We start from the raw sequence: 26,140 nt of genomic DNA, 5'->3' as shown, positions 1-26,140 counted from the left end.
TCTAAAAATCCAAACCACATGTCAGTAAAACACATAACGGTAACAGGTGGTTTTCATGTTGTGATGGATCAGTGTGGTTAATGTGGCTACGTGAAACTGATGCCTCCTCCTCCCATCATGTGATCTTTGTTAAATAATGTTCTTAATGCTAATTTAAAGAGAATCAAACACTATTAGTCTGGTGAATGATTCACTGTACAGTGATTTCAGAGATGATGGACTGTCACAGTCTGAGATCAGCTGACTGCACCTAACTGGACCAACTGTCAGATGTGGCTCCACCTACAGGTGGAGATTTGTCATTACAGCTTAGTTACTGCAGGGAAACACGATGACCCAGATATTTATTATTAATTACATAAATAAATCTGACTGTACTCATCAGGTGTCAGACCAAGAGGTGTTTTTTAAAATGCTGCAAAGACTTTTTAGACATGTTTTTAAACCACAAGCTGCTTCTCTGTTTGTCTTCAGCTTTTAATGAGTGTGAACGTCATGATCCTGCACAACTTGTTGCATTAATCACAAACACAGATGTGATGCAGACATTAAAACCTGGCGTCCTTTTTTCTTTACTCAGTCCACTTCTCTAGTTCAGTCTGGTACTTCCTAAAGCTCTTTCCTGGACAGGAAGTCTCTCTCTCATGCTAAAAATCAGATGAGCAGTGCTGCCATCTCTTGTTTGAGCCTCATATAGAACTGATACCTAGAAAGCCATCACTTCCCCCATTCACACTGCTGACAGTCCCTCAGCTGTTAGTCTAAGTAAGTATGATGAGGTGGAGGAGATGGTTTGACATCGGTCATGGTCATAAATTTATATATATATATATATATATATATATATATAGTACAGTATATATTTTTTTATTATAATAAACTTAACACGGATTCCCTCCATTAAAAACAGTCAGCACATTATAAACACTGCAGAACAACACAGTGAACCTAAGTGTGAAGTTAGAGACTAACTGGAATCATGATACAGTTACAGTTAGTTATTTGTGCAATTATCAATAAAACATCTCTGCATGTATAAAAGAAATAACCTGCATAACGTTTTTACATAGAGCTGTGATGTTCCAGCTTTACAACTTTCATTCACTAAGAGAATAAAGTGTGAAAACGTGGTCACTTATAAATTTATGTGTTCTCTCGCAAATTATTGAATTAACCGTCAAGTAAACCAGAAGAGAAAAAAGAAAACAATAAATCAACATTCTCACATCAAAACTGACTAAATGTTTGGCAGTGTTACATTAGAGGATCAGATTTAACTAAAACGTTTTGTGGTCAGTAAGGAGAAAAGAGTGAGGAATTAAAATGAAACTTAAATTTTCACCGTTCAATCAGCTGATATTAAATAAAATAAGAGTTGCATTTTGTTTTTATGTAGATTTTACACTATATCCCAACTTGTTTGGAATTGGGGTTGAATATTATTCAAAAAAATAAATGCTGCTTTTTCACACAGCTCTCACAGATAGATAAATATTATCTGTAATATAAAATGAGACTGAATATTAAACTGCAGCCTGTTTGTCTTAGAGCCCTCTGTAGTTTTCTGTATATGTATAACTCATGATAAAGTGATATAATAAAAATAACAGAAACAGCGACATCCCAAAGAAACAATATGACCATTTTCTCCTCTTGTGGTGATACTCGTCCTGCAGCTTCCTGTAGCTGCTCTTCTCCTCCTCCAGGTTCTGTCTGAGGTCCTGATGCGCTCGTTCCCACATGTCCTTCTTTTCTTTATCCCAAGCTTCTCGATCTCTCCTCATCTCTTTCCTACACTGCTCCAGCTTCTTCTCAGCTCCTTCTCTTTGTTCTCTTTCGAGTTGAACTGTTCTCTCTGAAGCGTCCAGTTTCTGTTTCCACTCGTGTTTCACAGCTTCTTCTTGTCGTTTCCGTCTCTTTTCGTCTTCCACCTGTTGTTTCTTTCTCTCCTCTCGCTCCTGTTTGATGCAGTCGTCTTTTTCCTTCAGCTGTTTTTCTCTTTCATCAACTCTCTTTTTCAGTGTTTTCAAATCTTCCTCCTTTCTCTTTATATTTTCCTCCTTCTCTTTTATAATTCTTTCAAATTCATCTGTGTGATCAAACATCTCACTGTTGTAGCAGCTGCCTCCATTTTCCTTCACCATGGTCTCAACCTTTTTCAGTAGGTCACAGACCTGTGTGCGGTTCGTCTCGTCTCTGTTGTTAAAGACCAGATATCTTCCTCCACAGTCATTTATTAGCTGCTTCACAAAGTCAGGACATCGTATGAGATAACTCTCAAATGATTCAGTGCCCAGTTCATCTCCTCTGGTGAAGATGATGATGGTGAAATGCTGGGATTTCTTGCCAAAGTATTTTTTCATCAGTTCCACAGATTCTTTTTCCTCCTGTGTAAAATGTCCAAGTTGCAGCACCAGTAAGAAGACGTGAGGTCCAGGAGACAACATGTTGATGCATTTTTTAATCTCTTGTTGGAATTCATCAGACGCTGTCGGATCAAACAGTGCAGGGGTGTTGACCAAAGCAACAGGTCGTCCATCAGTTTCTCCAGTTGCTTTCTCACAGGACTTGATTGGAGGCTTCGGGGCGATTCTGGGTTGGAAATGCTTTGTGCCTAAAATAGTGTTTGCTGTTGAACTCTTCCCGCTGCCAGTCTTCCCAATCAGCACCATCCTGAGAGGCTCTCTGCTCAGACATTCATCACCTCCCATATTTCTTTGTTTCATGTCCTGCAGTTTAGCTTCGAGTTCAGAAACCTTTTTAATCTGAACCTCGGTGAACATGTCCTTTGTGAAGCATCTCAATCCTTGATTCATTTCATCCACAGTGTCCAGCATCTCAGAGATCTGCTTCCTGTCCTTGATGTTGACAACAACATATCTTCCTCCACAGCTCTGACAGAGCTCCTGGATGTCTCTGTCTCTTCTTACAAAGTTAACAACAGCTGGATCTGTAGGATCTGACTCCACAGTGAACAGAATCATGGTGAAGTCATTGACTATAGAGCTGAATGTGTTCTGGATGGTCTCTAACTCTCCCTTGTCTTCATCAGTGAAGGGACCCACAGGTAGGACCAGGATGAAGGCATGGACCCCCTCAGGATCACAGAGGGAGATACACCTGAATGATTCCTCCATCACTGTCTCCTGAGGTTTTCCATTCAAGGCAGGCAGCTCCACCAGGGAAACCCAACGTCCACACACCTCTCCCTGATTCTTAACACACTCTGATGAGTTGGAGACTGAATGAAGCTCTGTCTGACCTAAAATGGTCTTGGCTGCTGAAGTCTTCACTGCTCCGCTTCTACCACACAGAACCAGGTTTAAAGCTGGTTTGATGAGTTTTCGTATTGGTGACATGGTTAGTCCTGTATCGTCCTGCTCATATTTATCACAGCTCTTTATAATTTTCTGCCCCAGGTTTGTTAACAGTTCTCTGCGTTCAAGGTTCTTCTGCTTCAACAATGTGTAACTACACTTTTCAATTATGTCTTTTAAAGGTGGATGGTTCATGTAGTTTTCACTTGAACTCTCTTTTCTGGGTGTTGATATCAGGACTAGTGATTGATCAAATGATCGATCACCAAAGAGTTGAAGGACTCTGCAGAGTCTCAGTTTCTGTTCTTCAGTGAAGTCTTCAGGCTGTAGAACCAGCAGGAACACATGAGGTCCAGGAGCAGAGAGACTCATGCAGTTTTCTACATATTTTCTCAGTTTGTCTTCAGAGATATCAGGAAGCAGCAGATCTGGAGTGTTGATGAGAACTATTTCTTTCTCTTTAAATTCTCCTGTGACTCTCATACAATAGTCTAGTTCTTCCTCAGCACTGAACCTGGTCTCTCCCAGCATGAGGTTTCCCACTGAGCTCCTCTCAGACCAGTTGTTTCCCAGCAGAACAACCTTCAGCTCAGACACTGGAAAAACAACACTCAATTAGAAGAATGAACTGAACAGGATGAAATAAACTAATAACAAATCCTCCACATGTTCAGTGTAACAGATTAATTAGAAAGACAGGTCCTCATGTTGCTTTATCACCTAAAGTACCTAAAAAACTCAGATAACAGAGCTGCCCATCAGGATCTGTACCATGTTGAGAAGGTGAGTGTTCTCTACTGCTGACCCACAGCTGTCCCAATCTAACATTTATAGAGTGAACATTCCCAGAGAGATCAGGCCCAATTCATTCATCCACCAGGTTGGCTCACTTTAGGGGGTAGGAGGGATCGGCAGAGGTGTGACCAACATCCAGATAACTTCGCCTGGAGGACTGAGGATCTACACATACCACAATTTAGATACATTCTTTTGGTCCGGACCAAATAAAATAAACTGAACTCACTTGATGGCGGAAGCCACGTAAGGCTGCTGTTGCGTCTCAAAGGGCCCTGTTTGTTTTCTTCTGTAATAAAACAGAAAAATCACTTTCAGTCATACAAATACACCATTAACACCAGGAATGAGACAATGACTCGAACGATAAGTAACTAAAGTCACTAAATCACAAGCAGCTGTGAAATCAGTCTGAAGTAGACACACACTCATCTCCGCAGCAGGAAGTACAATCCCAGTAATCTGCCATCTAAAGATAAATACTGTGTCCCCATCTGGTGGTGGATATTTTATATTATAACTGACAGGAGGAACTCACACAGGAGGCCTCAACATTCAAACACTTCAGCATGAATGACCATGAATATGACTGAACTCACCAGGTGCTGCTGTAGCTGCCATGTTATTACTGTGCAGGATCACAGCAGCAGAATCCAACTGGAGACCAGCAGCTGCTCTTTAAAAGATTCAAACACACAGCATGGTGGTTCAAACTTCAGTCTGCAGGATACTCACACACAAACACAAATAATCCTATCGACATACTGCAACAATACTGTAGTAACTAGTAGTAATACTGCACAAACCTCCAGAAACCAGCAGTAGTGATACTATACAGTATGTACACAGAGTAGTAGAAGTAAATCCACAGGTTGTTTTACGAGCTGCTGTGTAACAGGCCTGAAGTTTGAACCTGGACCACGACAACGAGAAGCAGCTTATCTGTTTAAAATACTGAACAACAGGTGGAACAACAGGTGGAACAACAGGTGGAACAACAGGTGGAACAACAGGTGTGCTGGTCCTCGTCCAGGTCTGATCTCTGTTTTTCTGTATTTACTCAGATCAGTTTTACTCACCAGCTGATTGTTGCTGCGTCTTCGCCGAGACATGAAAACGAAAGTGAAGACGTTTCAGAGGTTTCTCTCAGTTCGCAGCTTTTATCCATTTACATTCAGAAATATCCGTGTTAAAACATTAAATGAACTGGAGGGATGAGAAAAACAACCTAACTTAAGTAAAACGTTTTACGCAGCTTGATCTTTATTTAAACAGACTTCATTAGTTAAAGCTCCACCTGCTGGACAAGACAGGTGGAGCAGATGACTGGGACAGACGGTGGACAAAACAAGAAACCACTTTTTAAGAGAATGAAAAAGGTGAATATCTTTATTAGGCTTGTTGGAGTCAGTGGTTTCTCTACCGGCTGTGCTGTTTCTGTACTATGATGTACTCTAAAGTCTAAATCCTGACAGGAAATCTTTATTCCTGCGCAGGTGGTCACATAATCGCTTAGAAACTGTCTTTCAAGAATTTTAGAGATAAAGGGCAGATTAGATACTGGTCTATAATTACTAAAACCCTGAGTCCAGAGTAGGCTTTTTGAGTAGAGGTTTGACTACAGCAACCTTAAAAGCCTGTGGTACGTAGCCTATTTGTAAAGATAGATTCATCTGATCTGATCTAATTTGGACGTGCTGATCAAAGGTAAAACATCTTTGAGGAGTCTAGTCAGGATGGGATCTAAGAGACATGTTGATGGTTTAAAGAAATTAATTACTGAAATTAATTCAGAATGATCTACGGGGAGGAAGCAGTCTAAGTACGAGTGATGTCCCACAAATGAATCTAGAGCTATTGTACATACGAAACCATCCATACCATATGCAGGGAGGATCTGATCAATTTTTTCTCTAATAGTTGTGATTTTATTTGTAAAGAAATTCATGAAGTCATTGCTGCTGAGAGGTGAGGGAATACTAAGCTCAACAGAGCTATGAGTCTTCGTCAGCCTGGCTACAGTGCTGAAAAGAAACCTAGAGTTGTTCTTATTTGCCTCTATTAATGAGGAGTAATATGAAGTTTTAGCTTTACGGAGGGCTTTTTTTAAAATATATATATTATTAAACTCTCTTTCCAGGCAATATTCATCTAAATTGGTGGAACACCACCTTCTTTCCAGCTTACGAGATCTCTGCTTTAAGCTACAGATTTGTGAATTGTAGCATGGAGCTAACTTCCTCGGATTCACTAGCTTCTTTTTAAGAGGAGCAAAATTATTGAGTATTGTTTGGAGTGAGGCTGCAGTACTATCAAGAAGACATTCAAATTGTGCTGGAGTAACATTAGGATGACTGCCCTCCTCTGTGTTTGAACTAGGCACTCATATAAAAGATGGAATCAGTTCCTTAAATTTCTCAACATTTTCAGATGAACATTTACTTTAGTGATATTTATTCTTAGGTGAAGTAAAGTTTAGTACAGTAAATTCAAATGTTATTAAAAAGTGGTCAGATAAAAGAGGGTTTTGGGGAAAAACTATTAAATGATCAGAAAGGTGTGTAAGACTGCGTCTCTGTATCCTTGGCTCCATTCTGAGATGTCAGGGTTTAGGTCTCCTAATAAACTCTACTAGAGAATAGAGACGCAGCATCTAAAGTGAGATGGATGCCATCTCTTCTAATCAGCCCAGGTTTTCTCCAAAAAGTTTCTAATTATCTATGTAGCTCACGTTGTTTGCTGGAAACCACTTAGACAGTCAGCGGTTAAATGTTAACTGATTCGTTTGAATTGTATTTGTTAGCTAATAATAATCTGATCTGTGGAATGAATTAAAAAGTCTAATATTTTATTCCCCTCTGTTAAGACTTTTACATTATTCATCAGCAATATGACAAAGCTGTGAGCTGTTTTCTGTATTTGTCCAGTTCAGTAATCTGAGCAGTGGTGGACAAAGATCAGCAGCAGTTTCTCTCCTCAGACGCTCAAAATAAACACTCATTCATTATGTTCAATTCAGTTCAGAGCTAGTTTAACTTTATTTCTTCAAATGAACATAAGGACACATGTACAGATTGTGGATTGGGAACAAAAACTATTTCTTGTAACGATGTCTCGTCAGGAAAAAAAAATGAATAAAGTCAAGATAACAAATATAATGTCAGTTAAACTGAACATACAAAATACTAAAACCAGTGAAAATAATACAGGTCAAGGTAACTGATGCAACCCAGCTGTTCACTGTAGAGAGTCTAACTGCAGGTAAAGAGCAGCTACAGCTACAGGTAGCAGGTTAGCACAGAGTTTAAACAGTTTAGAAATGACGACTGGACTAAAACAAACTAAAACACCAACAGTTTCATAAACTCTGTCACAATAATATCTGTAACCATGGTAACAAGACAGTCCATCAAAGATGAAGACAGGACTCTTTGTGTTTATACTACATTAAAAATAGTGTTTCCTCATGATATTTTACAGGATGTTTCCTCCTCTGGGGTCAAAAGTTTCTCTTTCAACCCACTGATTTCTTCTTCATGTTTCTTCTGCAGCTCCTCCAGTTCTTCTCTGTCAGTGTCTTCATGTTCGGTCAGTTGTTTTTTCAGTTCATTCATCTCTTGTTCATGTTTCTTCTGCAGTTCTTCTATTTTCTCTTTCTCATTTTTTTCATTTTCTTTTATAAGTTTTTGTTTGAATTCATTCAGTTTTTGCTCCTGTTGTTTCTGTAACTCTTTGATTTCTTCTTTCTCAGTTTCCTGATGTTCGATCAAAAGTTTCATTTTTAACTCGTGTTTTTCTTGTATATGTTTGATGGACAGTTCAGTCTTTCTTATTCTCTGAGTTTCTTTGTTTCCCTTTTCCAGGTTTTTTATTTCTTGCGTTTGTTTCTTCTTTAATTCTTCCAGCTGTTTTTTCACTTTTCTTTTGTTTTCAGTTGAAAGCTCTTTTATCAGACTATCCATCTCTCTCCTGTGTTTTTCCTGCATTGTCTTCAGTTTGTTCCTGTTTTCTTTCTTTTGAATCAGAAGTAACAGAATCAAATCAGTCAGTTCTTCTTTATGTTTGTCCTGCAGTTCATCCAAACGTTGTTTCAGGGTCTTTTCTTTGGTATCTGACAGATCAATTAACCTTTTATACTCGTCCTGTTTCTCCTTCATCTCGTTCTCATGTTGCTGCTTCAGACGCTTCACTTCCTCAATCTGAGCTCCAAAGTCCTTTTCTGTTTTCTCTTTGAATTCATTGAACTCCTCCGCTTTCTTTCTGGCCTTCTCTTCATACTTCTTCTTCATATTCTCCATTTCTTTCTTTAAGTTTTCCTCTAACTCTTTCCTCTCCTTCTCCTCCTGCTCCTTCCTAATTCTGTCTTCTTCTTCTCTTTCCTCTTCTGATCTTCGTCTTTCCCGTTCGTATTCTTCTTCCAGCCTCCTAACGGTCTCTTGTCTCTGTTCATCTTCTTGTTTCCATTTCTCCTTCAGTTCTTTTCTTTCTTTCTCCCAGGCCTCTTGTTGTTGTCTCATCTGTTCTCTCGTCTCCTTCAGCTCTTTGTGAGAACTTTCCTTTGATTCTAATTCTGATCTTATTTTTTCTTCCAGCTCTGTAATTTTTTGTTCCAACTCCTGTTGTTGAATTTCTTCCTGTTTTCTGTTCTTCCTGTCTTCTTCTTCTCTGATGTTTTGTTCTTTTTTCCTCTGTTCATTCTCCCTCTTTATGTTTTCCTCCATTTCCTTGAGTTGTTCATCCCTCAGTTTTCTCTCTTTTTCATTTTCTGCCTTCTGTTCTTCTATTCTTCTTTGCATTTCTTTTATTTCTTCCTCATATTTTCTTTCCAGTTCTTCTCTCTCTCTCTTCATTTCTTCTTCTTTCTCCTTCAGGATTTTCTCCATTTCTTTCTTTATTGCTGCTTCAGCTTCTTGCAGCATCTCATTAGTGAAGTAGCTGCCTCCATTTTTCTTCACCATTATCTCGATCTTATTGAGCAGTTCACCGACTTGTGCATGGTTGATTTTATCATAGTTATTAAACACATGGTATCTTCCTCCACAGTCACTGATCAACTTCTTAAAAGAATCATCACATTTTGTTTTGATGTATTCTTCAATTGACAGCTCCTCATGCTCCAGGTCGTCTCCTCTGGTAAAAAGAATGATGGTGAAATTTTCAGAGTTCTTTCCAAACACTTTCTTGATGAGTTTCAGTGTCTTCTTTTCCTCTGGTGTGAGTCGACCAATCTGTAACACCAACAGGAAGACATGTGGTCCTGGAGCCAGAAGACTGATACATTTCACCATCTCATCATTAACTTCTTCTTTGGACAAGGTTGAATCAAACAGACCAGGAGTGTCGACCACAACAACAGGACGACCGTTAACTTCACTCTCAGCTTTCTGACATTGTTTAGTGACTGATGTTTGACTTAGTTCAGCTTTAAACTCTTTTCTTCCTAGAATAGTGTTTCCTGAAGAACTCTTTCCACTGCCAGTTTTTCCTATCAGCACAATCCTGAGACTCTCTGGACTCTGCTCCTCTTCATCACCTGAAACGTAAAAGAAAAATAGTATTAAAATGTTCACAGTTGTTGCAGTATATAGGTATAACAGTGTAATGTGGGACAATATTATTGATGAAAAAGATTTAATTACTTACAGATCGCACTTTTGTTTATCAAACTGTCAAGTTCAGTCTGTTGTTGTATGATCTTCTTTATCTGGACATGTGCAAATGTTTCTGTGGTAAAGCAGAGTGGTTTATTCTCACTTGGTCTCATTTTTTTCACAGTCTCCAACATATCAGAGATCTGCTTCCTGTCCTTGATGTTGACAACAACATATCTTCCTCCACAGCTCTGACAGAGCTCCTGGATGTCTCTGTCTCTTCTTACAAAGTTAACAACAGCTGGATCTGTAGGATCTGACTCCACAGTGAACAGAATCATGGTGAAGTCATTGACTATAGAGCTGAATGTGTTCTGGATGGTCTCTAACTCTCCCTTGTCTTCATCAGTGAGGGGACCCACAGGTAGGACCAGGATGAAGGCATGGACCCCCTCAGGATCACAGAGGGAGATACACCTGAATGATTCCTCCATCACTGTCTCCTGAGGTTTTCCATACAAGGCAGGCAGCTCCACCAGGGAAACCCAACGTCCACACACCTCTCCCTGATTCTTAACACACTCTGATGAGTTGGAGACTGAATGAAGCTCTGTCTGACCTAAAATGTTCTTGGCTGCTGAAGACTTCCCTGCTCCTCTTCTACCACACAGAACCAGGTTTAAAGCTGGTTTGATGGCTTTATATTGTGGTCTTGGAGTGTCTTCAGTGAAAGTGAGGAAGGTAGCTTTGTTGTTATGCACAATGGTGTAAATTTTCTCCATAAACATTTTATGGTTGATTTCAACAACGCTGTATTTTCGTCCTCCACAGTCTTTGAGAAGCTGACTGACAGAGCAGCTGGTTTCATCCTCCTCATGTGTGATGACGACCATTGAGTATTTAAAAGCATCTGGATCAAACAAACTCAGGATGAACTTCAGTGTTTTTCTGTTCTCCTCAGTGAAATCAGAAGGTTTCACTAACAGCAGCAGAACATTTGGTCCAGGAGAACAAAGAGTCACACAGTTCTTCATCTCTTCTCTCACTGCTTCCACAGACAGACTGAACATGTCTGGAGTTTTTACTACTGTTACTGGTTTTCCTCTCCACTCCACACTGGCAGACACACAGTGTTTATGTGAAGTGAATTTTAGTGTAGAAAACTCTTTTGTCCCAGTGATGAAGTTTCCCATTGTTGTTTTTTTATCATCTTGTTTCCCAAACATCACAATCCTGAGTCCATGTGCTGTAAAAAATAAATAAATAAGTTTGAATATTGCCTTAAAGATTAAATATAGTCTCATTCCACTCTACTCATTTGCCACATTTAATTTTAATATTTACTGCTATTTTTACAGGAATTAATGACCATTAATTACAATATGTCTGTTATATTTTTATCACATTTCTTATGTGTTAATAACGAGTGAGGTGTCTAACAGTCAAAAACAGTTTTTGCAGGATCCCAGATAGACTTCAGTCCTTTAAATGTAGGATTGAAAATCTGTCTGATTCTTGATCTAATGTTCAAACTTCATCATTTGTCTTCACATGATAAGAATATTCTTGAACTTACCAACAGGTTCAACAGGATCCACTTTAACACTGGCTGCTCCTTCTTCTTTCAGACTTTCATGATCACTGGATAAATCAGACTTCACGTCCTCAAATACATCACAGCTCACGTGATCTCCATCGTTCTCTTCCACAATCTGCTCCATGATCTTTAACAAGTCTGGACGTTCAAGGTTTTTCTTCCACAACATCTTGTGTCTACATTTCCTCATAATGTCTCCTAACAGATGATGCTGCAGGTATTTTACTGTGGAACCTGAACTCTCCTCTCTGGGTGTTGATATCAGCACCAGTGAATGATCAAATGATCGATCACCAAAGAGTTCAAGGATTGATCGTAGCCTCTTTGATTGTAACTCAGTGAAGTCTTCAGGCTGTAGAACCAGCAGGAACACATGAGGTCCAGGAGCAGAGAGTCTCACACAGTTTTCTACAAGTTCTGTCAGTTTGTCTTCAGAGATTTCAGGATGCAGCAGATCTGGGGTGTTGATGAGAACTATTTCTTTGTCCTCAGTCAGTTCACTGACCCTCAGACAGTGGTCTGGTGCTTTTTCAGTGTTGAACACAGTTTGTCCAAGTAAACAGTTCAACACTTCTCTTTGATCAGACCAGCTGTTCCCCAGCAGAACAACCCTCAGCTCAGACACTGAAAACAAAATTATTTCTATAATTAAAGTCATTATAATACAGAGAATACATTAATGTGACATATTGATAAATATATTTTTTTAGTTGTTTAAATCAGACATTTTGAGACATTCCACTGTTAAATATTCTAATTTCAGATCAACAAAACAAACTGTTCAGTTTGACTCACTGAGAGGTGGAAGGTCGATGCTGTGTCTACGTTTCCTGGGTTGTTCATCATCTCTGACTGTGAAAATACACAAAGAGACAAATACTTTTTTTATTCTGTCCACATCTGTTCTCTAATGTTCTCTAAAATCATTAAAATGATCCAAGATTACTGGCGTCTTCATTGACAATGATTTGATTTAAGTCTCCTCTGATGTCTGGTGTCACAAAATGTTGTGACACTATAGATCACAACATTTTATTACACAGACTGGAACATGTCATTGGAATCAAAGGAACAGCACTAGATTGGTTTAAATCATATCTATCAGATAGATTCCAGTTTGTACATGTTAATGATGAGTCTTCCATGCACAGCAAAGTTAGCTATGGAGTTCCACAGGGATCTGTGCTTGGACCGATTCTTTTCACTCTATATATCTCCACCTTTGGCAATATTATTAGGAAACACTCTATAAATGTCCATTGTTATGCAGATGATACCCAGCTATACTTATCTATGAAACCAGGAGAAACTAATCAATTAGTCAAACTTCAAGCTGCTTAAAAGACATAAAGGCCTGGATGTCCTCCAATTTCCTTCTCTTAAATCCAGACAAGACAGAGGTTATTTTGTGAGGGGAAATCTCAGAGACACTATGTCTAATCACGTTCTCACCATTGATGACTTAGTATTGGCCTCAAGTAATACTGTAAGAAATCTTGGAGTTATCTTTGACCAGGATATCTCCTTTACTTCATACATAAAAGAAATCTCTAGAACTGCCTTTTCTCACCTGAGAAACATTAGGTTAAGTTAAAATTAGGAGCATCCTGTCCCAAAGTGATGCTGAAAAACTAGTCCATGCATTTGTTACTTCCAGACTGGACTATTGTAATTCATTATTAATAGGATGTCCCAATAACTCCTTAAAAAGCCTCCAGTTAATCCAAAATGCTGCAGCCAGAGTTCTGACTGGAATTAGCAAGAGAGATCATATTTCTCCTACGTTAGCTTCTCTCCATTGGCTCCCTGTTAAATCCAGAATTGAATTTAAAATTCTTCTCCTCACTTATAAATCCCTTAATAATCAGGCTCCATCTTATCTTAAAGACCTCATAGTTCCTTATCTTCCAAGCAGAACTCTCCGTTCTCAGACTGCAGGTTTACTTGTGGTTCCTAGAGTTTCCAAATGTAGAATGGGAGGCAAAGCCTTTAGCTATCAAGCCCCTCTCCTGTGGAACCAGCTCCCAGTTCAGGTTCTGGAGGCAGACACCGTCTCTACATTTAAGACTAGACTTAAAACTTTCCTTTTTTATAAAGATTATAGTTAGAGATGAATCAGGTGACTCTGAACCATCTCTTAGTTCTGCTGCTATAGCTTAGTCTGCTGGGGGAACTCTACTGATAAACTGAGCTCCTCTCCTCTCTCCTTTCTCCTGTATCAATGCAAATGCCACCATTGCACATCATTAACTTTGTGTCTTCTCTCTCCTGTAGTTGTGTTTCCTCCTCTCTGTCTCCCTCTCTCTGTAATTTTCTGCAGGTATCCTCGATCTTGGAGCTGTTATCCCCAGAATCCAGTTGACCTGCCCAATGTTCTTGCTGCTTGTTGTCTTATTTCCTTTCTCTCTTTTCTTTCCGCTTACCCCAACCGGTCAAGGCAGATGGCCGCCCACTATGAACCTGGTTCTGCTGGAGGTTCCTTCTTTCCTCTCCACTGTTGCCTAAAGCTTGCTCAAATGGGTTGGGTTTTCTATGTAATTTTTTGCATAATTATACTCTATAAGGTCTTAAACCTTGCACTGTAAAGTGCCTTAAGATGCCTGCTGTTGTGAATTGGTGCTATACTAATAAAACTGAATTGAATTAAATTGAATTGAATTTCCAACAGATAATAAGTAAAGGAAAACACTGAATGTGGAAACAGAGTAATGTTAATTATTCAGACAAAGCTTAAGGTCTCTGTCATTTGGTGGAATCTGCATGATGGAGCAGGTCAGGTGAACTCATAACACTGATTCTGAATATGTACATGTGACATCATAGGGCCACTGAACTGAACTACCTGTCATGATCCTGTCCCACATTACTGGTCCTTGCTTTTATTTTGACTTTCCTTCCAGTCCCTGCCTGGGTTTCTCTCTTGCTCTTCATCAATTGCTTTTTGTGTCACTCTGTTTTCTCCAATTATTTTCTGTCTCTGCTATAAATGCTCCATTTCTGTTCTGTCTCTCCTCTGTTCACTCTGATTGCTTATCTTGTATCACCTGTCTCTCTCCTCTCTCCTCTGCCCTGATTGCCTGATCTCTTTCACCTGTGGTTTCACCTTCTATTTAAGCTCCTCCCTGCGAACTTGTCAGTGTTTCATCCTGTTTTCCAGCCACCTGCCTCTTCTTGTGTTTGGAGCTCATTCAAACCTGGACTTTGCCTCAGCTTTGCCCCTTGCTTGACTGTCAGTTTTCACGTGTTTTTGTCTGCCTCAGTAGCAGTGACTTGTTGTTCCCCTTTGAACTGAATTCCTGTTGTGTTTAGTTATTAGGTTTAGGTATGTTCCCCAAACCTGAAAAAAGGGCAACTCTCTTGCCCCCTCCACCCTGATGATTTTAGGTGTCAGTCATCAACACATACTTAAATGGTGTAAAATATGTTTAAAATTGTATTTTTCACTTGATATTTTATTAAACATTGCTTGGGCAAAACAACCATTCAATACTTTCTATCATTTCTATAATGTCTGACTAAATCATCAAATATCATCTCTCACTGCAAATAAATGCACTACTCTACTCTAAAATAGAGTTGACTAGCTGACCGCACCTGCCCCCACCCAGTTTCCCCTGCTGCAATCCCCAGTTTCTGCCCCCACAGTGAGTTGTTCCAACAACAACTAACTCTCTCTACACGGCCCTCAGCCCTCTCTCCACTCACCCCATACTGCCCCTCACAAAGACCCAGATGAGGAAGGAGCTCAGCAGGACCAAGGCAAGGAAGGCTGCAGGCCCAGACGGCATCATCTCCAGGCTGCTTAAAACATGTGCAGACGAACTGTGCAGCACACTGCTGTACATGTTTGGTCTGAGCCTGAAGCTAGGGAAGGTGCCACAGCTTTGGAAGACATCCTGCTTGGTGCCAGTGCCAAAGACATCTCGCCCAAATGACTCTCTTGGCTCTATCACATCTGAATAAGGCTGGCAGCACTGTGAGAGTCATGTTTTTTACTTCTCCAGTGCTTTTAACACCACCCAACCTACACTCCTGAAGGATAAGTTGGTAGACATGGGGGTGGACCAACATCTCTTCTACCTGGATATTGGACTACCTCTCAAACCGACTACAGTGTGTGAGGGCTCAAGACTGTGAGTCTGACATGGTTGTCTGCAACACAGGGGCTCTGCAGGGAACGTTTCTGTTCACTGTTTACACTGCAGACTTCATGTTCAGTTCAGCATCCTGTCACCTGCAGAAGTTCTCTGAAGACTCTGCCTGCTCACGGATGACAATGACAGGGAATACAGGGAACTGATCCTGAACTTTGTGGACTGGTGCCAGTGGAGCTATTTCTAGATCAAGGTCTTTTCTCCCTTGCACCATGTGACCCATGGTGCAATTGCTTGTATGATTGTGTACATATGTAAAATATTTTTATCACTTTTTTTTTTTTTTTTTTGTTTTGTTTATTTTCATTTTGGAATGTTGCCGTAAAATGCACATTCTCTGCCCTGTCCCACTGTGGGATGAATAAACGTTTATCTTATCTTATAAACAACTAAATAGTGAAGTGTAGCCGGCTGAATTTTCATGGACATGTTGCTGAACATGAAGAAACAGCTGAAGTTGTTCCTCTGTAAGTCTGCTGCATAAATACAAGCAGCCTGTAACTGTTAAACTTAGACCAGATGAAATCGCCCTATCATCGATACTTTTATTATTTTTTAATAGTTATGTCTCTTGGGGCAGAGCTGCTGAGGCCCAGAGGCATAAAAATGCAAAGTAAAGTCAAGTGTACTGTCAGGACGTTGATGGTGTTTGAGGGCTCTGGATGAGTCTTTTAAAATTGTGAAAATGATTAACAATAATTGGTTGAAGCAACTGGATCATGAAATAAATAAAAACCTCTATATAAAATCAGGTGCCACAGAACTAAACTTCACATGTAGCAGAGAATCTGTTTTTGTGGTTTAGGTTTCAGTCTTCTAGCCAAAATCAATTAATTAGATTTATTAAAAAAAGGTTAAATTGCTCCATCAGTACAGCTGCAAAGCATAAAGGTCAAAGTGAGGAAGGAAAATCCAAAAACTGATAAATATCAAATAACGTGATGAGTTTTTCAACTGTTACTTTCAGAATTTTATTCTAACTTAAGACAACTATTAATTACATGATTCTGTTCAAGTAAAGATTTAACTCAGAAACTCATTAAACATCTGAAGAGTATATTAAGAGTTCATTTATAACAGGTGTAATGTGTGGACAGTGACAGAAGACAGTGTGTAAACCTGGACTCACCTGGTGCTGCAGACGCCATGATGTCACTCTGCTGACATCAGCTGGTACTGAAGCTGATTCAACTGCAACAGAGGGAAGAATAAAAAGAAGTTAGATTTTAATATGATGAACTCAAAACACACACACGTCTCTATTCAATAGTGCTGAGGTGACGAACAGTCTCTTCACAAACAATTAATGTTTTAATTCTTCTTCATCTTTCTGAAAAATAACCCACAAAGAAAAAGTGAAAACATGTTTTTACATTAAATTCTGAAAATTAAACTTCTGAACAACTTGAAATCTCTCTTTTACAAAAGTACAGTAACTGTGTGTCTTTGGACAAATAGTGAATGTTTGTGTCCTCTGGTCTGGGAGGAGTTTTACTGAAGTCGAGATAAGAATGAAAACATCAAGAAGCAAATATGAACTGACTCCCAGTTGGACAAACTGAGTAAACACTAATGTTAGTATCTAATTCAACTGATCGTTAGCACTTTATAATACAACCTGTGGTTTACGGTGTAATTTAATGGGATGAATCAGGAACCAAATACTTCGACAAACTGAGAAATAAAAGTGAAGTTTCGGGAGAAAGTGTTAACAAAGTTGTAATTAAAGATTAACAGGATTATATCATAACAGATCAGATTAGAATGAAAATAGAAGAAACAATCGATGATGGTTTGATTTGAAACGTAACACATCACAAACTGACTCCAACTCTTCTGCTTTTTTCCTCATAAGTTTTCAGTCTGTAAAAACGACTTGTCAGTGAAGTGAACATGTTTCATATCAACTCCTGACGGTCTGTTGATCCATCTACAGTCTGATCACTGACACTGGCTTTATTCTAACGTCTGGATGTTGAAGTAATGATTAGAGTTTGTTCAAGTTTACTCACCGATTTATTCCTGTTGCGCCATCACTGATCACTGCTCCGAGTTAAAAGTAAAAGTAAAACGTTTGGTGTCAGTTTGCAGCAGCTGTTCACATGTTTCCACATATTCAACAGTAGATCTGACGACACAAGATAAACTTAATCCCAGGTGATGTCTGAGTGTTTGTATCTTCCAGAAAATCCAACTTGCAGAATCATTATTAAAAGGGCGTTTACTGGTCGATGATAAAGCGCCATCTGCTGGAAGCTACGCTGAATATACACGAGAGAGGTTCAGTGTTGATGTGATTTATTTACATGCATTGAAATATTTAAATGTACTGTGCTTACAGCTGACTTTTGATTTTAGATCCTGCTGTTGCTGTAGTGTAGAAATGTGGTTCTTTTCTAATGTAATTTCTTGAGCATGTGTGAAGGTTTGTTTTAACAGAATCATCTAATACTCACTGAATCTCTGCTGTTGGAGTTGATCTTATCGTCTGGTTGATCATTTGTGGTCCAGATTTATTGAAGCAGACAAACTTGTATCAGTGTTATTTAACATGCTGCCATATTATTTCTAAATTGGAGAACTGGGTGTTTCCATATGAAACAGAGCAGGCTGTCGTTTTTTATTTGGCCACTAGATGACAACAGAAACCTGTAAATGACACATTCACAGTACTTTGTGTGTACTAGTATATTAATGTATACCTGTGTTTACTGCATATCACTCAGATACACTGTCAAGGAAATGGACATTTAATGATTTTACAGTGTGAGGAAATGGATGTGCTGTTTGAGGGACCTGTTAATAATTCAACAAGGATTCTGACACAGAGAGAAAAACTCCAACCTGCTCCCTGGTTAGAGACTGAACACCTTAAATAACAGCACCGTGACAGATTTAATAGGTTCAAGAGTCATATTCAAGTTTATTTCATGTTTCATTGCAGCTGTTTGAGCTGGTTGTAGGTACTAAACCACCTCAGACAGCTGCAAAGACAAAACAGTTGTTTGTATTTAACTCATTCAAGACAGTATTTAGATTATTTACTTCAGATACATCACAGCTCAAACTGTCTCCATCATTCTGTTTCACAACTAGGTCTATAATTGTGAACAGCTGTGAACTTTGTAGCTTCTGCAACAACACCCAATGTCGACTATATATGCTAGTAGTTGTGTTTTCCCCTCTTTGTCTCCCACTGATCAACTTCTTAAATGACTCATCACATTCCTTTTGAATGTACTCATCAATAGACTGTTCCTCCTCCACCAGTGAATCTCCTCTGGTAAAAAGAACGATGGTAAAGTTTTCTGATTCGTTAACTTCACTCTGTTCTTTCTGACGTTGTTTAGTGACTGATATTTGACTTAGTTCAGCTTTAAACTCTTTTCTTCCTAGAATAGTGTTTCCTGAAGAACTCTTTCCACAGCCAGTCTTCCCTATCAGAACAATCATGAGACTCTCTGGACTCTGTTCCTCTTCATCACCTGAAACATCATTAGAACACAGTATAGTAGCTTCAAATGTGTAGAATACTGTATGTTTAGAAAAGGTATTTAAAACAGGAAGTACTGCAGCGGCACCAATTCAATACTGCCCTTACAGGTTCTGAGTGACAAATTATCTGAGGCAGTAATGATAAAGATACATATGATTAAAATAACTCAACAGTTTATTTTTTTTATAATCTTTTGAATATAAGAGTATCAAGTGAATAGACTTAATAATTAAAACCAAGTTAAAACATGTTATATTTGTTTTGGCCATGTTTTTAATGCATCATTTATAATTTAGATAAAATGTAAAGTTGCATGAAAATGTAAATGAACTATTTGTAATTTCCTAGTTTTCTGTACAAATTGGTCAAAAATGTGATGTGATTATGACCAAAATCAAAAATAAAATATCTGAGTCATGATCTTTCATGTCTTTATTGAAGTAAAAAGTCAGTGGCATCACTAAACACCAACTGGAGTCAGGGGTTTTACTTGTTTTTTTGCCAGTGTGAATGTAAAAAACACAGGTCCAACCAGCTATTATTATTAAATTCTGGTTGATTGAAACATTTTATTACTTAATGAAGGTACATGACCAATGACTTCATGAATTTCTTTATAAAGTTTTAACTATTAGAGAAAAAAATGATCAGATCCTTCCTGCAAATGGTATGGATGGACTGTACAACAGCTCTAGATTCATTTGTCAGACCTCACTCATACTTAGACTGCTTCTTTCCCATAGATAATTTTGAATTAATTTCATTAATTAATGCATCTAACCATCATGTCTCTTAGACCCCATCCCAACTTGACTGCTAAAAGATGTCTTACCTTTGTTTAACATATCATATTAGATCAGATCTATCTATCTTTACAAACAGGCTACTTACCACAGGCTTTTAAGGTTGCTGTAGATAAACCTCTACTCCAGTTTGTTTATGTTAATAATGAGTCTTTCATGCACATAAAAGTTAGTTAGGGAGTTCCACAGGTTTCTGTGCTTGGACCAATTTTTTTCACTTTATATATGTCCCCCTTATGCAATAATTAGTTAATTAATTAGAAAACACTCAACTATATTTATTTATGAAACCAGAATAAACTAATCAGTGAATCAAACACAGCTTTGTGTGCATGGAAAACTCATTAACATGCACAAACTGGAATCTGACAGATACGATTTAAGCCACTCTAGTGCTGTTCCTTTGATCCCAATGACATGTTCCAGTCTGTGTAATAAAATGTTGTGATCTATAGTGTCGAATGCAGCACTAAGATCTAAAAAAATGAGTATAGAGAGTAGTCCATTGTCTGATGCTAATAGAAGATCATTAGTGACCTTTACCAGTGCTGTTTCTGTACTATGATGTACTCTGTCCTGCCAACGCACTGTGCAGTGGGTGGGAGGGATTGGTGGGAGTTTGGACTTTAGATCCTTGCTAACTACCTTTTCAAAAATTGTAGAGATAAAGGGTAGATTGGATATTGGTCTATAATTTGCTAAGACCCCTGAGTCCAGAGTAGACTTTTTGAGTAGGGGTTTGATTACAGCAACCTTAAAAGCCTGTGGTACGTAGCCTATTTGTAAAGATAGATTGATCTGATCTAATATGGACGTGCTGATCAAAGGTAAGACATCCTTGAGGAGCCTAGTCGGGATGGGATCTAAGAGACATGTTGATGGTTTAGATAAATTAATTACTGAAATTAATTCAGAATGATCTACGGGGAGGAAGCAGTCTAAGTATGAGTGTGATCTTACAAATCAATCTAGAGCTGTTTCACAAATGAGACTATCCATAACGTATGCAGGGAGGATCTGCTCTATTTTTTCTGTAATAGTTATGATTTTATTTGTAAAGAAATTCATGAAGTCATTGCTGCTTAGAGTTGAGGGAATACTAGGCTCGACAGAGCTATGACTCTTTGTCAGATTGGCTACAGTGCTGAAAAGAAACCTGAGGTTGTTCTTATTTACCTCTATTAATGAGGAGTAATATGAGGTTCTAGCTTTTTTATATATTATTAAACTATCTTTACAGGCAATATTCATCTAAATTTGTGAAACGCCACCTTCTTTCCAGCTTACGAGATCTCTGTTTTAAGCTACGGATTTGTGAATTGTACCATGGAGCTAACTTCCTCTGATTCAATATCTTTTGTTTTTAGAGGAGCAACAGTATCAAGTATTGTTTGAAGTGAGGCTGCAGTACTATCAACAAGATAGTTGACTTGTGCTGTAGTAAAGTTAGGATGACTGCCCTCCTCTGTGTTGGTACATGGCTCTGAAATAAAAGATGGAGAGTCCAGTTACTGGCCCTACCAACCTGCCCAATGTTTTTGCTACTTGTTGTTTTTGTTGCCTGCTGTTCTTTTCTCTCTCCTCTTTCCATTCACCCAAACTGGTTGAGGCAGATGGCCACCCACCAAGAGCCTGGTTCTGATGAAGGTTTCTTGCTCTAAAGGGAGTTTTTCATTTCCACTGTTGCCTAATGCTTGTGCAAATGGGATTGTTGGGATTTCTATATAATTTTTTATACAATTATACATATGTATACATGTATTGTTATAAACCTTACACCGTAAAGTGCTTTGAGATAACTTCTGTTGTGATTTAAAGCTATATAAATAAAACTGAATTGAATGGAATTAAAAAGTCTTGGAGATGCTCACTTTGGTGAATCAACTTGCAAGTAAGACTTTAAAGGGGATTGCAGAGCACATTGTTGGAGATTTCTTCCTCATCTTCAAGTTTGGTCTTTTCGTCTTATCTGGTCATAAGTTCTGGGTGAGGTTTTGAGCTCTATGCTCTTCTTGATCCTGTTCCATCAAATAAATCCATTTGATCAATTCTGAATTGTATTTCTACAGTATTAGTAATTAAATAATCTTATTGATAGAATGAAATAAAAAGTCTAATATTTTATTTCCCTCTGTTAAGACTTTTACATTATTCATCAGCAATATGACAAAACTGTGAGCTGTTTTCTGTTTTTGTCCAGTTCAGTAATCTGAGTAGTGGTGGACAAAGATTAGCAGCAGTTTTTCTCCTTAGATGCTCAAAACAAATTTAAGTTACACTCAGTTCAGCATTAGTTTAACTTTATTTCTTTAAATAAACATAAGGACACATGTCCAGATTGTGGATTAGGAACAAAAACTATTTCTTGTAAAACAATGTCTCTTAAGGAAAAAAAAGAATAAAGTCAAGATAACAAATATAACGTCTGTAAACTGAACATACAAAATACTAAAACCAGTGAAAATAATACAGGTCAAGGTAACTGATGCAACCCAGCTGTTCACTGTAGAGAGTCTAACTGCAGGTAAAGAGCAGCTACAGCTACAGGTAGCAGGTTAGCACAGAGTTTAAACAGTTTAGAAATGACGACTGGACTAAAACAAACTAAAACACCAACGGTTTCATAAACTCTGTCACAATAATATCTGTAACCATGGTAACAAGACAGTCCATCAAAGATGAAGACAGGACTCTTTGTGTTTAGACTACATTAAATGTAGTGTTTCCTCATGATATTTTACAGAACGTTTCCTCCTCTGGGGTCAAAAGTTTCTCTTTCAACCCACTGATTTCTTTTTCATGTTTCTTCTGCAGCTCCTCCAGTTCTTCTCTGTCAGTGTCTCCATGTTCGGTCAGTTGTTTTTTCAGTTCATTCATCTCTTGTTCATGTTTCTTCTGCAGTTCTTCTATTTTCTCTTTCTTTTCATTTTCTTCCAGAAGTTTTTGTTTGAATTCATTCAGTTCTTGCTCCTGTTGTTTCTGTAACTTTTCAATTTCTTTCTTCTCAGTTTCCTGATGTTCGATCAAAAGTTTCATTTTTAACTCGTGTTTTTCTTGTATATGTTTGATGGACAGTTCAGTCTTTCTTATTCTCTGAGTTTCTTTGTTTCCCTTTTCCAGGTTTTTCATTTCTTGTATTTGTTTCTTCTTTAATTCTTCCATCTGTTTCTTCACTTTTCTTTTGTTTTCAGTTGAAACCTCTTTTATCAGTTTATCCATCTCTCTCCTGTGTTTTTCCTGCATTGTCTTCAGTTTTTTCCAGTTTTCTTTCTTTTGAGTCAGAAGTAACAGAACAGCAAAGTCCTTTTCTGTTTTCTCTTTGAATTCATTGAACTCCTCCGCTTTCTTTCTGGCCTTCTCTTCATACTTCTTCTTCATATTCTCCATTTCTTTCTTTAAGTTTTCCTCTAACTCTTTCCTCTCCTTCTCCTCCTGCTCCTTCCTAATTCTGTCTTCTTCTTCTCTTTCCTCTTCTGATCTTCGTCTTTCCCGTTCGTATTCTTCTTCCAGCCTCCTAACTGTCTCTTGTCTCTGTTCATCTTCCTGTTTCCATTTCTCCCTCAGTTCTTTTCTTTCCTTCTCCCAGGCCTCTTGTTGTTTTCTCAACTGTTCTCTCGTCTCCTTCAGCTCTTTGTGAGAACTTTCCTTTGATTCTGATTCTGATCTTATTTTTTCTTCCATCTCTTTAATTTTTTGTTCCAACTCCTGTTGTTGAATTTCTTCCTGTTTCCTCTTCTTCCTGTCTTTTTCTTCTCTAATTTTTTGTTCTTTTTTCCTCTGTTCATTCTCCCTCTTTATGTTTTCCTCCATTTCCTTGAGTTGTTCTCTCAGTTTTCTCTCTTTTTCATTTTCTGCCTTCTGTTCTTTTAATCTTCTTTGCATTTCTTTTATTTCTTCATTATATTTTCCTTCCAGTTCTTCTCTCTCTCTCTTCATTTCTTCTTCTTTCTCTTTCAGAATTTTCTCCACTTCTTTCTTTATCGCTGCTTCAGCGTCCGGCAGCATCTCATTAGTGAAGTAGCTGCCTCCATTTTCCTTCACCATGGTGTCAATCTTATTGAGCAGTTCACTGACTTGTTTGTGGTTATTTTTGTCACGATTATTAAACATATGGTATCTTCCTCCACAGTCACTGATCAACGTCTTAAAACAATCATCACATTTTGTTTTGATGTATTCTTCAATTGACAGCTCCTCATGTTCCAGTGTATCTCCTCGGGTAAAAAGAACGATGGTGAATTTTTCTGAATTCTTCCCGAAGCCTTTCTTAATAAGTTTTAATGTGTCCTTCTCTTCTTGTGTGAGTCGACCAATCTGTAACACCAACAGGAAGACATGTGGTCCTGGAGCCAGAAGACTGATACATTTCACCATCTCATCATTAACTTCTTCTTTGGACAAGGTTGAATCAAACAGACCAGGAGTGTCGACCACAACAACAGGACGACCGTTAACTTCACTCTCAGCTTTCTGACATTGTTTAGTGACTGATGTTTGACTTGATTCAGCTTTAAACTCTTTTCTTCCTAGAATAGTGTTTCCTGAAGAACTCTTTCCACAGCCAGTCTTCCCTATCAGCACAATCCTGAGACTCTCTGGACTCTGCTCCTCTTCATTACCTGCGAAGTAAAAGGGCAATTAATTGGCTTTAATGCTTAAAATTGAAAACCTATACACACTCTATTGTTTAATAATATATAAGTAAACACAATATAAAATAACTTTTAAAGATTAATTATGGTGTCATAAATAAAACACTTACTATTGACTGTGGTCTTTGTTTGCAGATCTTTAAGCTCAGCCTGTAGTTTGACAATGTGTTTCTGTAGTTGTAATATTGTATCCTGTTTACCATATGCAAATGTTTGAGTTGTGTAGCAGCATGGTTTGTCTTTAAGCAGTCTCATCTTTTCCACAGTGTCCAGCAGCTCAGAGATCTGCTTCCTGTCCTTGATGTTGACAACAACATATCTTCCTCCACAGCTCTGACAGAGCTCCTGGATGTCTCTGTTCTCTCTTACAAAGTTAACAACAGCTGGATCTGTAGGATCTGACTCCACAGTGAACAGAATCATGGTGAAGTCATTGACTCGAGAGCTGAATGTGTTCTGGATGGTCTCTAACTCTCCCTTGTCTTCATCAGTGAGGGGACCCACAGGTAGGACCAGGATGAAGGCATGGACCCCCTCAGGATCACAGAGGGAGATACACCTGAATGATTCCTCCATCACTGTCTCCTGAGGTTTTCCATACAAGGCAGGCAGCTCCACCAGGGAAACCCAACGTCCACACACCTCTCCCTGATTCTTAACACACTCTGATGAGTTGGAGACTGAATGAAGCTCTGTCTGACCTAAAATGGTCTTGGCTGCTGAAGACTTCACTGCTCCTCTTCTACCACACAGAACCAGGTTCAGAGGTGGTTTAGAACAATTTAACACTGTCAGAGGTTCATTCTCTTCATTAATCATTAGAAATCCTCCCCTGTTCTCAGTCACTATATTTTCTATTTTTTGCATTAAATCTTCATCATTTTTAAAAAAATCCTTTTTGTTCAGATTGATTCTGTGCTGCCTTTGTTCACAGTCTTTAATCAGTTTTTTCACTGACTCATTTTCTCTCTTCTCATGTGTGATGACGACCATTGAGTATTTCAAAGCATCTTGATCAAACAAACTCAGGATGAACTTCAGTGTTTTTCTGTTCTCTTCAGTGAAATCAGAAGGTTTCACTAACAGCAGCAGAACATTTGGTCCAGGAGAACAAAGAGTCACACAGTTCTTCATCTCTTCTCTCACTGCTTCCACAGACAAACTGAACATGTTTGGAGTTTTTACTACTGTTACTGGTTTTCCTCTCCACTCTCTAGTCACCCAATGTTTACGTAGAGTGAATTTTGGGGTAGAAAATCTATTGATAATGGTGTTTCTTATGATGTATCCTAGTGCTGTTTTTTTGTCATCTTGTTTCCCAAATATCACAATCCTGAGTCCATGTGCTGTGAAAAACAAGTAAATAAGTAATAAGCAGATTTTACAGATTACATTAAGTATAGTTTCCTTACACTCTATTTAACTATCTAAGCCAATGAGACAAACTTTTAAGTAAAGTGATCAAGATGTTTTTTTGCAGAGAAAGATTCAAGTGCACAGAAGAATTCTGAAAAGTTCTGTCTTGGTCTCCTGCTTCTTATCAGATGTGATAATAATTTGTAAGTTTTCTATTAGTCAAAACCAGTTTTTGCAGGATCTTAATGCAGGAATTAATGGTCATTAATTACAATGTCTTTGTTAAATTTCTATCACATTTCTTATCAGATGTGATAATAAGGAGTGAGGTGTCTAACAGTCAAAACCAGTTTTTGCAGGATCCCAGATAGACTTCAGT

At 38.4% G+C, this 26,140-nt stretch overlaps 3 protein-coding genes across 6 annotated transcripts; all 3 read right to left on the bottom strand.

Moving 5' to 3' along the window:
• Window positions 1-432: 432 nt before the first annotated feature.
• On the bottom strand, window positions 433-5,560 carry LOC113150062 (GTPase IMAP family member 8-like). 4 transcript variants are annotated; one of them, XM_026342444.1, is made up of 5 exons: window positions 5,192-5,560; window positions 4,919-5,025; window positions 4,712-4,783; window positions 4,342-4,401; window positions 433-3,913 (listed from the first exon to the last, which is right to left on the bottom strand). In XM_026342444.1, exons 1-5 carry the CDS (start codon window positions 5,278-5,280, stop codon window positions 1,545-1,547), a joined length of 2,697 nt encoding a protein of 898 aa, XP_026198229.1. In that variant the 5' UTR covers window positions 5,281-5,560; the 3' UTR covers window positions 433-1,544. The 4 variants fall into 4 exon arrangements, with proteins under 4 accessions (XP_026198229.1, XP_026198232.1, XP_026198230.1 ...); XM_026342447.1 differs by lacking the exon at window positions 4,919-5,025 and having other exon boundaries at window positions 434-3,913; window positions 5,192-5,555; XM_026342445.1 differs by lacking the exon at window positions 4,919-5,025 and having other exon boundaries at window positions 434-3,913; window positions 4,712-4,788; window positions 5,192-5,280.
• Window positions 5,561-7,496: 1,936 nt separating this feature from the next.
• LOC113150109 (ankyrin repeat domain-containing protein 26-like) lies at window positions 7,497-17,595 on the bottom strand. The gene is made up of 6 exons (XM_026342498.1): window positions 17,467-17,595; window positions 16,584-16,645; window positions 12,096-12,152; window positions 11,280-11,924; window positions 9,756-10,949; window positions 7,497-9,645 (listed from the first exon to the last, which is right to left on the bottom strand). The coding sequence occupies exons 2-6, from the start codon at window positions 16,600-16,602 to the stop codon at window positions 7,577-7,579; spliced, it is 3,984 nt and encodes a 1,327-aa protein (XP_026198283.1). The 5' UTR covers window positions 16,603-16,645; window positions 17,467-17,595; the 3' UTR covers window positions 7,497-7,576.
• A 4,885-nt stretch (window positions 17,596-22,480) lies between these two features.
• On the bottom strand, window positions 22,481-24,981 carry LOC113150534 (GTPase IMAP family member 7-like). Its single transcript, XM_033326149.1, has 4 exons — window positions 24,844-24,981; window positions 24,516-24,576; window positions 23,723-24,372; window positions 22,481-22,765 (listed from the first exon to the last, which is right to left on the bottom strand). Exons 1-4 carry the CDS (start codon window positions 24,979-24,981, stop codon window positions 22,481-22,483), a joined length of 1,134 nt encoding a protein of 377 aa, XP_033182040.1.
• Window positions 24,982-26,140: the final 1,159 nt, after the last annotated feature.

This window comes from Anabas testudineus, chromosome 9 (genome assembly GCF_900324465.2).
Source record: "Anabas testudineus chromosome 9, fAnaTes1.2, whole genome shotgun sequence".
NCBI lineage: Eukaryota > Metazoa > Chordata > Actinopteri > Anabantiformes > Anabantidae > Anabas > Anabas testudineus.
The sequence above is the reverse complement of the archived record's forward strand: the minus strand, read 5'-3'. Positions and strand labels throughout refer to the sequence as shown.

Bases quoted from the DNA above. Each gene is read 5' to 3' on its own strand.
- LOC113150062 (XM_026342444.1), bottom strand. From the start codon at position 5,280: ATGGATAAAAGCTGCGAACTGAGAGAAACCTCTGAAACGTCTTCACTT. The intron at 4,402-4,711 runs GTGAGTTCAGTC...GTTTTATTACAG, and splicing joins GGCAGCTACAGCAGCACCTG to AAGAAAACAAACAGGGCCCT. The intron at 3,914-4,341 runs GTGAGTTCAGTT...TTGTTTTTCCAG, and splicing joins TACGTGGCTTCCGCCATCAA to TGTCTGAGCTGAAGGTTGTT.
- LOC113150109 (XM_026342498.1), bottom strand. The intron at 10,950-11,279 runs GTAAGTTCAAGA...TATTTTTTACAG, and splicing joins GGATCCTGTTGAACCTGTTG to CACATGGACTCAGGATTGTG. The intron at 9,646-9,755 runs GTAAGTAATTAA...TTTACGTTTCAG, and splicing joins GATAAACAAAAGTGCGATCT to GTGATGAAGAGGAGCAGAGT.
- LOC113150534 (XM_033326149.1), bottom strand. From the start codon at position 24,981: ATGGAGGAATCATTCAGGTGTATCTCCCTCTGTGATCCTGAGGGGGTC. The intron at 24,577-24,843 runs GTCAATGACTTC...TTACAACTACAG, and splicing joins AGAACACATTCAGCTCTCGA to AAACACATTGTCAAACTACA. The intron at 22,766-23,722 runs GTGGAGAAAATT...ATCGAACATCAG, and splicing joins AAGCAGCGATAAAGAAAGAA to GAAACTGAGAAGAAAGAAAT.